At 38.8% G+C, this 12,065-nt stretch overlaps 1 protein-coding gene across 1 annotated transcript; it reads left to right on the top strand.

Moving 5' to 3' along the window:
* Window positions 1–231: 231 nt before the first annotated feature.
* Window positions 232–8,079, top strand: LOC105052098 (disease resistance protein At4g27190). The gene is made up of 3 exons (XM_010932805.4): window positions 232–476; window positions 3,717–6,988; window positions 7,826–8,079. Exons 2-3 carry the CDS (start codon window positions 3,720–3,722, stop codon window positions 7,854–7,856), a joined length of 3,300 nt encoding a protein of 1,099 aa, XP_010931107.1. The 5' UTR covers window positions 232–476; window positions 3,717–3,719; the 3' UTR covers window positions 7,857–8,079.
* The last annotated feature ends 3,986 nt before the right edge of the window (window positions 8,080–12,065 follow it).

Genomic DNA, 12,065 nt, shown 5'->3' with positions numbered 1-12,065 from the left:
TAAAATCAGATTAATTTCACGGGCTACAGCCTTGGATTCCTGCACCTAAGTATTTTTTTAAATATTTTAAACTGCTTGCTTGCTGGTTTAGTCCTGTCTCCGTTTCAACACCTGAAAGATCTTACGTCGCCGTTAACTTTTAGTCATTTATGCTTGAGGAAATTTTTTTTCTTAAAAAAAAAAAGGGAATCTCATCAAGGAATGCAGGAAAAAAAAAAGAATGGTAGAAGAAAGACGGCCAACCATCCAAGCTGCTGTCTGCCGTTCTATACGTAGATATAAGAGACAGCAGCTTGACATATCCCATCAGATCTAAAGGCGTCCGAGTTTGCGGTTGGTTCTCTATCCAAGATTCTAACTCCATCATTGGTATTTCATTGCCTTCCAGCGTTCCAATAGCTGTCCTTGAAAGCTTCCTTCAGTTCTTGGGTGTTATCTTCTCTACCTATACCAAAGCAGCCAACTTCGTCGGCAGGGTATGGTACCTCTCTTTTGCTCTTATCGTTGATTTCCGCTGAAGCCAGCAAGATCTTTTGGTTCCTATTCAGTTTTTTTGCCCCTCTTTTTAGCATATGTAAGTACAATCTTTAAACTTGATGGATTTGATTTGGAAGACCTATAAATGCTAATATCAGTTGGGCATCGAAGAACTGGAATAAGGGAACAGGTGAAAGGAAACTTATTATGAAATTAATGATGGAGAGTTTAGCATGTCTTATAATTTGGTTTATGGTAACTTCAAAAGATTTTTATGATTTATCGTTGACTAAAATTCTAAATTTATGTGGAAAAATTGTGCTGCCTGCTGTCTATTTGTCATTCTTATGGGGTTTTTGCTTCTTGTGCTTGTTTTTGCTTCCTGGGATGCCTGATCATGATGAAATCCTTGTGTCCTCAAAAGAAGGGAAAAATTATACATCCCTGAGTGCAAGCAGTAAATAGCAGCAGTGTTTCTGGTTTCCTTTTCTTTGGGAAAAACTTTTCTTGATTTTGTTTTTTTCATTATCTGAATTATGAATCGAACGTGTATATGGTGAAGATGAAGTAAAATACAGAATCAAGCTTGTCCCTTAAATATGCAATGATCCTTGAGATACACTTAACATGAGCTGAGAAAAGAGGAAGTGGAATGCACGATCAATGGTGGCCCTTAAAAATCTTGTGGCCCTTAAGACAACACTCCAATGGGCTCTATCAGGATCGTCACTAGGTCTACTCAGGGATCCTACGAGGTTGGCCGTGCTAGATCTTGTTTGACTTATTGTGTACATTTATTGCCAATCCTAGATTCTCCTAGTTGCTCATTAGGTTCAAAATGTTTGTCTTCAACCAATTACTACATTCTTCAGGAGTGCGCAAGCCTCCCTGCCTACTATCTTGCCTTTTAAATTTCCTGTTAGATTTAAGTTACCTTTCTAGATGACAACTAATGATAGAAATTTGCTTAGACTTTTCATCAAGTCTTTGTCGCTTGAAGTTATTTTCGATTTCTATCGTTTTTTGATGAACACATCTTTAGATGATCATCATGATAAGGATTGTTAAATTCTTTGCACTGGAGTGGTTACACCTCTTTCGTTCTCAACAAAAGTAATTAATGCTCCTAAGTATCCTTTATGGATTCTATGTCCTCTTCTACATCTTTGGTCATTCTAAGCTGTAAGAGCGAATACTCTTTAGTATTTATTTATTTACTTATTTGAGCAAACATGGTCGGATGAACTCTTACTCCGCAACTTTTGACCTTATCTTTTTTTTTTTTTTTTTTTTTGATATGAACGGGAGGTAGCAGAGCTACCCACATTTTATTAGAATAAAAGCTCAAAATTTATAGGTACAGATTCAAAGAGCAACAAGCTCTGCTTAGAACTCATTACAAAAAGAAGATTTATGGACAATAACAGAACCCATATCCCACCCAAAGAAGAAGTTTTATGGGCAAAACAAAACTCACATCTCACCCCAAAAAGAAGCTTTAGGGAGTGGGATGCAAGGGACTGCAATCTATTCCATAGATTTTGATGTTGCGCCTGAAACTTAGTAGAACCCAGATATCTCCAATCAAAAAAAGATTGGAACAGCTTCTGTAAGACTGAGAACATTGAATTCTTCTTATTTAGAAAGATGTGAGCATTTCTCTCCCTCCAAAACTTCCAACAAGCAGCTACAAAAAGTTGATGCCCCAACTTCTTTGCCAACTTGCCTTTGTTCTTCTCTCTCCAGCATGTCTAAAGATCAAGAAAGTTCACTGGTCTTTCTTTAAGATTCAGCTATAATTTTATGGTTGCCCAAATACTCCTTGCAAATAAGCAACGAAAGAAAAGGTGATTAATGGACTCAAAATTGGCACCACAAAAGCAGCAACTAGTACTAACATTCCAATCCTTCCAAGCAAGCATTTCACCAGTGTGTAATATGTTCTTGACTGCCAACCATAAAAACACTTTAACTTTCTCTGGGCTCGATATTTTCCAAATTATATTTTGAAAAGGGCATCTCAAACCATCAAAATTTAGAAACTTGTAAAAAGAATCAACGGTAAAAAGGCCATTGCATGAAAGCTTCCAAATAGGAACATTTGCAATACGAGATGGCATCGTAGAAGAGAGAAGGTTATACAATAACTAAAATCGATATGATTCATGCCTTGTCAAAGGACCCATCAACAGGACACACCACCTCAATGTGCTCATATTCCAAAATGATGCAACAGGCAAGTTAGACTTCAATATCCACATATAAAAATCATCAAAACTATAACAAAAAGAAATTGCATCAACCCAAGCATCTTCCCATAATCTAATTGACCTCCCGTTGCCGCATTTAAAAGCCACACAATTCCAAAAAGCCTCATTCTTCAAACTGATATCCTTCCAAATGGGAGATAGCCCCAAAGTCGACCTTCTTGATCTTATCTTAACCTATAAATATACTTTACCAACCAGCCAAGGTTGACTCTTGCTTAGGAGAATCTGTTTTTCGGGCAAATCCAAATTGATTTCCTTATTTGTCATTTTGTAAATAATTATATCAATGATCATTGCTTTGTCTTCAATTCATTGAGAAGTACATCTCAGATTAGTTCTACAGATCTAATTGCTTCCTGTGGACAACACCACGGTCTGATCCAGCAGATATCATTTTTAAATATATATCACGTTATATCTGGTTGATTTAGTCTACAAAAGATAAATTACTTTCATGCTGCAATAGAACAGAGTTATCTCACCTTTGGTTCCATTTCTTTTCCCATATAAAGCATCCCAGGATTTATGTTTTGGGAAAAACTTTGATGATTTCTTTCAATATATGAGCGGATTTCCAGAATGACAGGGGACTACCTTAACTCGTTAGACTCTACTTGAGGTAACATTAAGTTCAAAGTAGGGTATTCCCTTCATATAAGGAATATACATGGCGTATTAATTTCAGATGCAGTGGTGGCAACTCCTAATTGGTTGCCATAGGTATCTTCTTAGTTGACCTTGACTTTTTAGTTTGGGTTCATAAAATCATCCATTGGTGGTGAATGATAATTTGCCAAGTACACCTGTTTGATTGGCTAATCCCCTTTAAGTAAAGATAAAATTAGACCTTAATATTATTCATAACTACTTTCATTTCAGATGAAAACAAATATGGTTATTGCAATGACTAACATCAATTTCACTTTCATCATTATTAATTCAATTGGCCTCTGCTTGACTCTGATGCAGGTCATGGGCTTGTCTTGCTTGGCTCAGTGTGGAGCAGGAATGGGATCTGGACTTGGAAACGAAAGTGTAAAGTTCTTATGGAAACATTTGAAGTCCCGAGCAGGCTATCTTCTACATTACAAGAAGAAATTCAAGAAACTCAAAGAACGTTTTGAGCATTTAAAGAATGTAAGAAATGACATAAATCGATCTGTCGAGACAGCTAATAGGAGAGGCGAAGTGATCAAGGATGTAGTAACTGCATGGCTAGAGAAAGTGAATGAACTGGAGACAGAAGTTGGTAATATGGAGGAGGAGGTTGGACAGAACAAGAGATGTCTCAAGGGGTTTTCCCCCAACTGTCGTCGGCGCTATCAACTTGGCGAGGAGGCTACAAAGAAAAAGGCTGTTGTTGAGGGACTCCTTGAAGAAAGAAACTTTGATAGTGTATCTCAGCTTCCTCCTCCACCAACCATTGAGTCCATGCCGGTGGGTGATTTTATGGCCTTCAGCTCCACTAGAATCGCCATGGATCATGTTATGAATGCGATAGAAGATGAGAATAAGCACTTGATTGGAATATATGGTATGGGTGGTGTTGGCAAGACAACCCTGATGGAAGAGATTGGCAGAAGATTGAAAAAAGATAAGAAGTTTGATGCTGTTGTCAAAGTGGTCGTATCACAGAATCCAAACATAGAGCTGATCAGACGTGACATTGCTGACCAGTTGGGTATGACGGCACTCTTGGGGAGTGGTGAATCTGCAGCTAGGGCACTGGCTACTAGGTTGGGTAAGGAGAAGAAAATTGCGATAATGCTGGATGACATATGGGCTAGGTTAGAGTTAAAAGACATTGGAATTCCTTTCGGAGATGATCACAAGGGTTGCAAAATTTTACTAACTTCTCGGAAATCTGAAGTATGTGATTCGATGGAAAGTGATGTTTCAGTCCTAGTAGATGTGCTGTCAGAAGAAGATTCGTGGGACCTTTTCAAAAGTAAGGCTGGAAAGGTTGTTGAAACCTCTGATGTAGAACCGGTCGCAAAAAAAGTTGCAAAGGAGTGTGGTGGTTTGCCGCTGGCAATTGTTGTAGTCGGAAGGGCATTGCGAGGATTTAAGGAAAGAAGTGTCTGGGATGATGCACTGCTCCAGCTCAAACAATCCACTCCTACAAACCTAGAAGGTGTGGAGGAACAGTTGTTCAAGTCGCTAGAACTGAGCTACAAACAGTTGAAAACAGATGAGATGAAAGTGTTGTTTTTATACTGCTGCTTGTTTCGTGAGGACTATGACATCAGTGAGAATGAACTTACACGATATGCAGTGGGTGAGGGTCTATTGAAAGGTGTGTACTCTTTGGAGGATGTACGAAGGAGATTGCATTTCTTGGTTGAGAAACTGAAGGCTTCATGTTTGCTATTAACCAGTGATAAAATGGGGTGTGTTAAGCTGCATGATGTGGTCCGAGATGTGGCTGTATACATTGCATCCAAAGACGACAATCATTTCTTTGTAAAAGCTGGCTTAGGAGTGAGAGATTGGCCAGAGGGTGAAAACTGGGAAGCATGTAAGAGAATTTCACTGATGAATAATGACCTACAGGCACTACCTGATCGGCCAAATTGCCCCAGGGTAGCGACTCTATTATTGAACATAAATCCTATTACAACTGGAATACCGAGCAATTTCTTTCAAAGGATGGCAGCACTTAAGGTTTTAGATTTGAGTGACACTGATATTGAATCATTACCTTTGTCACTGGCACACTTGACAAACCTAGTGACACTTCGTCTGGACAGATGCCAAAAATTACAAGATATTACAATGGTTGAGAACTTAAAGAAACTTGAAATACTTGGCTTGCAGAAATGCCGTGTTAGTGTGTTGCCAGAAGAAATAGGAACCTTGGTCAATCTAAAGCTCCTGGATATATCAAACTGCAGTGCTCTTAGGATACCACCTAATTTGATACCTAAGCTAAGTCGGTTGGAAGAACTGTACATGATAGGCTGCAATGCCAACAGAGATCTCCTTGCTGAGATTGCTTTCTTGAAACGCTTGGTCAGATTACATGTGTATGTAAGGGATGCCAAAAACTTTTCTCAAGATTCTCTCCCTGTCAATGCTTGGGAGAATTTAAGCCACTTCATTGTTTATAATGAATTAGATTGGTTTTTACTGGCTGCTCAGTACCAAAAAAATTTTTATATCAAGGGAATAAGCAACTCACTGAATTGGGCTAAGGTATTTTTGGGCAAAACAGAGGACCTCATGTTTGATGACTGCCAATGGGATATTGTGAATTTGGTGAAATTAGATGAACAAAATGGTTTTGCAGGCCTGAAGAAACTACGTATTACAAGATGTCATCGCATAGCCTGTCTTCTTGATACAACACAAGTGGCTCCTTCAAATGCATATGGTGAGCTAGAGATTATAAACCTTTGGAATTTGGAGAATTTGAATGGAATCTGCCAGGGACCGCTTCCAGCTCTATCATTTGGAAAAATTAGAATCTTGGATATAATGCTGTGCAAGAAGTTAAATAATATAATGTCATGCGACTTGCTGCAAAGAGTGCATTGCAGTCTAGAAGAGCTTGCCATTAAACATTGTGATGAACCACAAGTGATATTCAATTTTGATGGACTTCAGCAAGGGAGTATCATCCTGCCAAATTTGAGTAAATTGACACTGCAGCTATTACCAAATCTTACCACCATCTGGACTGGAGTCGTTTCTCAGGGAAGCCTGCAGAAGCTGAGCACTCTGGAAGTGTCTAGCTGTAACAAACTTGCATATCTGTTCTCATGTCAGTTGGATACTGGACATCAAAGACTGCTACCACCTGGGACCTTCATGAATTTAAAAAAGCTTAAAATATCAAGGTGTAGTGGCTTGAGCTCTCTCTTCTTGCCAAGCATAGTGCATGAGCTCCTGAGATTGGAAAGATTGGAGCTCAAAGATAATGGAGCAATGGAGAAGATAGTTGCAGAGGAGAATGGTGTTCGGCTGGAGAAAGGAGCATTCCCCTTGCTGAAGGATCTGTTGCTGATAAACTTGTCCAACTTGAGTCGCTTCTATGGTGGGGAAGCAGCAGCAATATTTCTTGATTGGCCTTCACTGAAATACATCAAGCTAGGGGGCTGTCCAAGTTTGAAGAGGCTCCCAATTGGACCAGAAAGTGCACCGAAGTTAAAGAAGGTGCATGTAGCAGGTGATGATGATGTTGAATGGTTCCAAAATTTGGAGTGGGAAGATGAAAGCATCCCTTCCCGCTTTCGTATCTGGTAAGTATTTTTCCAAGCGTTTGCTTTGTTTCATGCATGCTTGCTTTGCAAATTGTTCTCTAGTATTTTACTCGAGTGTCTTCTTTATAAAAAAATTGAAAAAAGAAATCTTACTCCAGTGTGTGGATACTGGATTGCCTACTGCAGCCTCGGTTCCTCGAGTCTCCTACGACCAGTGGCATAGCGCTACATTTTGCTGCCACCATATGATACATATTTTGGCACCCATAAATTGCCTTCCATGGTCGTAGGACATCCCTGCAATGGGATGCGTAATATATCAGGATTTTTTCAATTTTATAGTGGCGCAATTGCAAATCAGCATTGGAAGATTCACCTTATAATTTCAATTGGAAGTTGTGCCTACTTATTTGACATGCAAAGTGATTCCTTTTTTTTCAAAAAAAAAGTTTTGCGGTGGGACTACCCCAATTCGTTGTTGGGTCTGCCTTACACATTTGAATTAGAATTTTCACAGCCCAAACTCAAATTGCCCTTAAGTGCACCATCTTTTCATGCTCAGCCAAGTCAACGGCATGATGCCGGTAAGCTATTCAAGGCCCAAGTTGGACTATCTATTATCTGGCATGGATTGTTGTTGCAAAACCTGAAGCCACTCCCTTAGCTACAATGCAAAGGCACTAAAGAGTTCATTAAGCTACAATCCTTATATGCACAACCTGCTGGACCTTCCAGTGATGCTTTATTTCAATCTAACCAACAGAGTGTGGTCTATTATAGAATTCAGCAAAAGGCAGTTTGGTTATTGGGTGCTCTGTTTTTTTGTTTTCTGATATTTGTTTCATAGTGGCTAACTCAATATAGTGCTAAAAACAGCGAATCAGACGCCGAAAGCGATTCAGATTAAGCAGATGATTGTGGAGTTTGCTGCTTTCAGGTGTAAGATTGGGGAGATGGTGCTTAATGCAGTCAGTTGACTCTCCATGGTGCTTGGAATGTCTTGTTTCTATTTGCTTATTTCTTATGCCTTTTGATGATGTTTTGCATTCCTAATGATTTGCAACAAACAATGTGCTTTGTAAGTTGTAACAAGTCAGATGTCAATCTACTTGTTGTTTGATTTTACGTTTAATTTTGGACTACTTCTCTCCAAAAGTTTTATTGTGGACTACTTTAGACCAGCCAAAATCCTATTGGGTAACGGCTTATTTTTTTTGGTTTTTTCAATACTTCTCTTCAGATTCCACGGTTGTAAGGCTTTCATAATTGAGAGGTCTTGGTCTCTAACATCCTGAAAGGGGCCTAAATAGTTTTGCATCAAGTATGAGGATGCTAGTGTATCAAAAATAGGGAGGACTGCTGGATGTACAATTTGAGTGCAGATGAAACTCACCTGGATTACAGCGTTGTGTATGGGAGTGTGTGTCTATATATATATATATATATATATATATATATATATATATATATATATATATATATATATATGTATGCACACACATACATACATACATATACATATGTGTGTGTGTCTATACACACACATACATATATAGATGTGTATACATACATACATACATATATAGATGTATGTATATGTATATGCAAAATAATGTTTTTGAAAGGGGAGAGATATATAGGAGAAAAATAAAATTAAGGTAAGTTCCTTGGCCATGGTTCCATTCCAGGGTTTGTCCATAGCGTCAAAGTTAAGGCTTTGTGAAATTTGCGGATCCATATGGATTTAAATATCTGATTCACCTTCGGTGGCTGCCCAGATCTCTATAATTCACCACCTGCACAGATCTCAAAGTGACAAATGGTTGATCCAGCGGGGTGGATTTGTGTGAAGCAAGTTGAATCCTTCTTTCGCAAAGATACACCCCTAAGCTTGTCTAACAGACCAATTGGGCTCTGATGGGTTATTATTAATCTACAAAGTCCAGTCCCATCTTAAGGTGGGCATCTGAATTTATCGCCTTAAGTTCCCGCTGGAACTTGTTTATCTTGATTTAGTTTCAAGGATGCTTCCCCTATGTCAATGATCGCGATTTTCAGTGACATGAATCATTCCAGGGCATGAAAGTGGATCCCGGAAGTCATTCAGGTCACATTAAAAATGGTTTCCAAGCATTTGACTACCATGAAATATAGCTTTGTGGACCTATGAGTAAAGGAGCCTCTGGCTAACCACCCACAAGAAAAATCCCAAACTGCCCAGACTCTAATTTTTTATCCCATCGCTAACATGGCTTTCGATTTATCCAACTGTTTTATACGTGGCTGGTGTGGTAAATATATCAAACTTTAATAAGATCATTTCAAAATGAAGCTCAGGACACTTTGGAAGCCCCCTTCTTCCTCCTCAACCCCATTCATTCCCATTCCTTTCCATTCACCGCCAGAGCTTGCTTTCCCTTCTCCCTTGCCACTGCCATGTCAGAGCTCAAAAGGCTCTTGAAGAGCCTTAGATCCAACCCTGATTGAGCTATCAGCACTCACTCCGACACTCCCACACTCAGGGCCTCAACATCGGTGCTGGAGCTCCAAGAGAAGAGGAGATAAAGATGACTGATAAAGAATACGTCGATCGGTGGGAAGTTGACAATGATAGAGCTCTGAACTCTGGTGGGATCCAGTGGAGCATATCATCCCAATTTTAAGGAGAAGAGAGGAGAAAACGAGGAGGCGGGCCAAACAATTGAGATGCGTCATGAGGACAAGACGGCATGGAGCATGGTGTTGGTCAATGAAGCACGGTGTATCGATTGTAAGGAGATGAGAGGTGAAGACGAGGAGGAAAAGGAGACATCAGCGGGATCCAATGGAGCATGGTGTGCGAGCCATCAGGAGAAAATGAGGAGGTGTGCTGCACGGTGGAGATGCGTCGTGATAAGAAGATGGTGGTAGAGTACAGTGTCTATCAGTGGAGCATAGCACACCAAAGAGGAAAAGAAGAAGATTACGGTGGAGGAATTAAAGTGGAGAAGATGGCCAAGAGAAGAAACATCTAGAGAAAATAATAACATATTATTCTCTTTTTCTAAAAAGTAATGAAAAATAGGCAGGCCGGTAACTTTAGGCAGCCTGCCGTTGAGCTCTTGAGAACAAAATACCTTGTGCGACCTCACTTATTGGACGGTCTGGAATGCTATAGCTTTCTATAAAATATTATTAAAGTGCACCGTAGCAAAACCCTCTCAGCACCGGGTGTGCGGTATATTTAGTATATCAGTTTACACATTGTCAAAGTTGCACACTAATAGTCTCATAAAAAAAACACTAACACATGATAATAGCTGTCTATCTTTGAATCCATCTATCATCTATGCCTACAATTCACAAGTTAGACCAGCAAAATCCATTCAAAGTACATCAATCAAGGAAAAAATGTCGGTTAGTCACAAGAAATAAAAGGGCAAAGTAGACATTCCATCTACCATGTGTTATGGGCTAATCATGAAATAATCTCATGAACCAACATAATAGATTAGCTGACATCCACGATGGTAGAATTGATCTAAATTTGGGACTACCAACGCGTCAATACAGTGTAACTTTTGCGCGTGCGCAAAAGTTTTGTTGCTTTTAATGAAAGCTTGATGATAGCAGTTAGATCACCTTCAATCAAATCTCGAGAACCGATCAGGTGCGGGATGGAGGAGTCGTTTGCGAGCTCCCTTTGGCTTGGTACGGACGTACACGGTGGGCTCTATAGTCACCGATAACTTGTCCTTTTTTTTTTTTTTTTTTAAGATTAATAACTTATCCTTCTGCGAGAAGCATTGTCACGCTACGAACCCAACATCCGGATCGGATACGTAATAGCCGCATACTCTTTAGAGCAAGTTCTAAAGAATATGCAAGGTCAAAATAAATCATTACAATCTTAACATCCATAACAATTAATTTTAACAATAATTCGTAAAATCTTGCATAATTACAAATTAAATTTCTTCAATCCTCTGATCAGATACTATGACACTCTATCTATCCATCTGCTCACCTATAAATCTAAGCCATAGCCAATCATGAACGTCCTGCAACTCTGAGAAGAAAAAGAAAGATAAAAGGGTGTTAGCTTTACGCCCAGTAAGAATTTTTATATCACACTGATATAATAATATAATCTAAAATAAAGATAAATAATAAAATATAAAATCTGATGTCCAATGTCCAGAATAATGCAAATATCCATAAATTTTCTGTCTTGTTAAAATAGATGCATCATCATATGTTAACAGGTGAAACATTTTTATTCAATAATTATTTCATGTTTTATCTTTCATTTCTCTTTTCATAATCACATGATTTTTAACATTTTCTTTCTGGCTCTGGACTAACCAAGTCTATACCTCAGTCATCGTCCGGATCGAATCCACTTAAAAAGCCTTTCAAGGCTGTCCCAGGATGAGCTCCTGGCCGGCTGTCCTACATACAAAAGCCCGTGAGAGGCTATTCCAGGCATAAGCTCCTGGCGGGCTGTCCCAGACATGAGCTCCTGGCTGGCTGATCCACCTGTAAGCCAGTGGGGGCTGTCCCAAGCATAAGCTCCTAGCGGGCTGTCCCAGGCATAAACTCCTGGCCGGCTGTTCCATATGACAAAGCTAGTCCATACCATATATCTCTTTCTTTTTATTTAATCATTATGTGTTGATTTCATCAAATCAATTCTGTCTTGCATTATGATCAATTCAGGTATGTCATATTCATATAATCATACCATCAATCTCTGATATATATATATATATATTGACATAACATACTCATGCTCAAAATCAAATAACAATATCTCAGATATAATAAATTCATCGATCTCAAATCCGACTATACATAACCAATAATGCAAGACCAACAGTAAAATAGCATATTTATAATGGTGATCATATATAGGGATTCTTACCTTTATCGATGACTGATCCAAGCACAGAAATCAATGTTCTTCTTTGATTTATAATTTTTTTTAACAAAATATTCCACTCGATATCATATGCAGATAATCATCCCTTCATAACCCTAATCAAATATAAAAATCATATATGGAGAAAATTATCCGATAATCAATCCTAATAACACAAATCTAGGACCTCTCTCAGGATTAACCAAAATTAGGATT

Source organism: Elaeis guineensis, chromosome 2 (genome assembly GCF_000442705.2).
Source record: "Elaeis guineensis isolate ETL-2024a chromosome 2, EG11, whole genome shotgun sequence".
Lineage (NCBI taxonomy): Eukaryota > Viridiplantae > Streptophyta > Magnoliopsida > Arecales > Arecaceae > Elaeis > Elaeis guineensis.
Note: the sequence above shows the minus strand (reverse complement) of the source record. Positions and strands in the feature narration are given on the sequence as shown.

Excerpts from the sequence above, each read along its gene's own strand:
- LOC105052098 (XM_010932805.4), top strand. The coding sequence starts at position 3,720 with ATGGGCTTGTCTTGCTTGGCTCAGTGTGGAGCAGGAATGGGATCTGGA. Across the intron at positions 6,989-7,825 it reads CCTTCCCGCTTTCGTATCTG|CGAATCAGACGCCGAAAGCG; the intron begins GTAAGTATTTTT and ends TGCTAAAAACAG.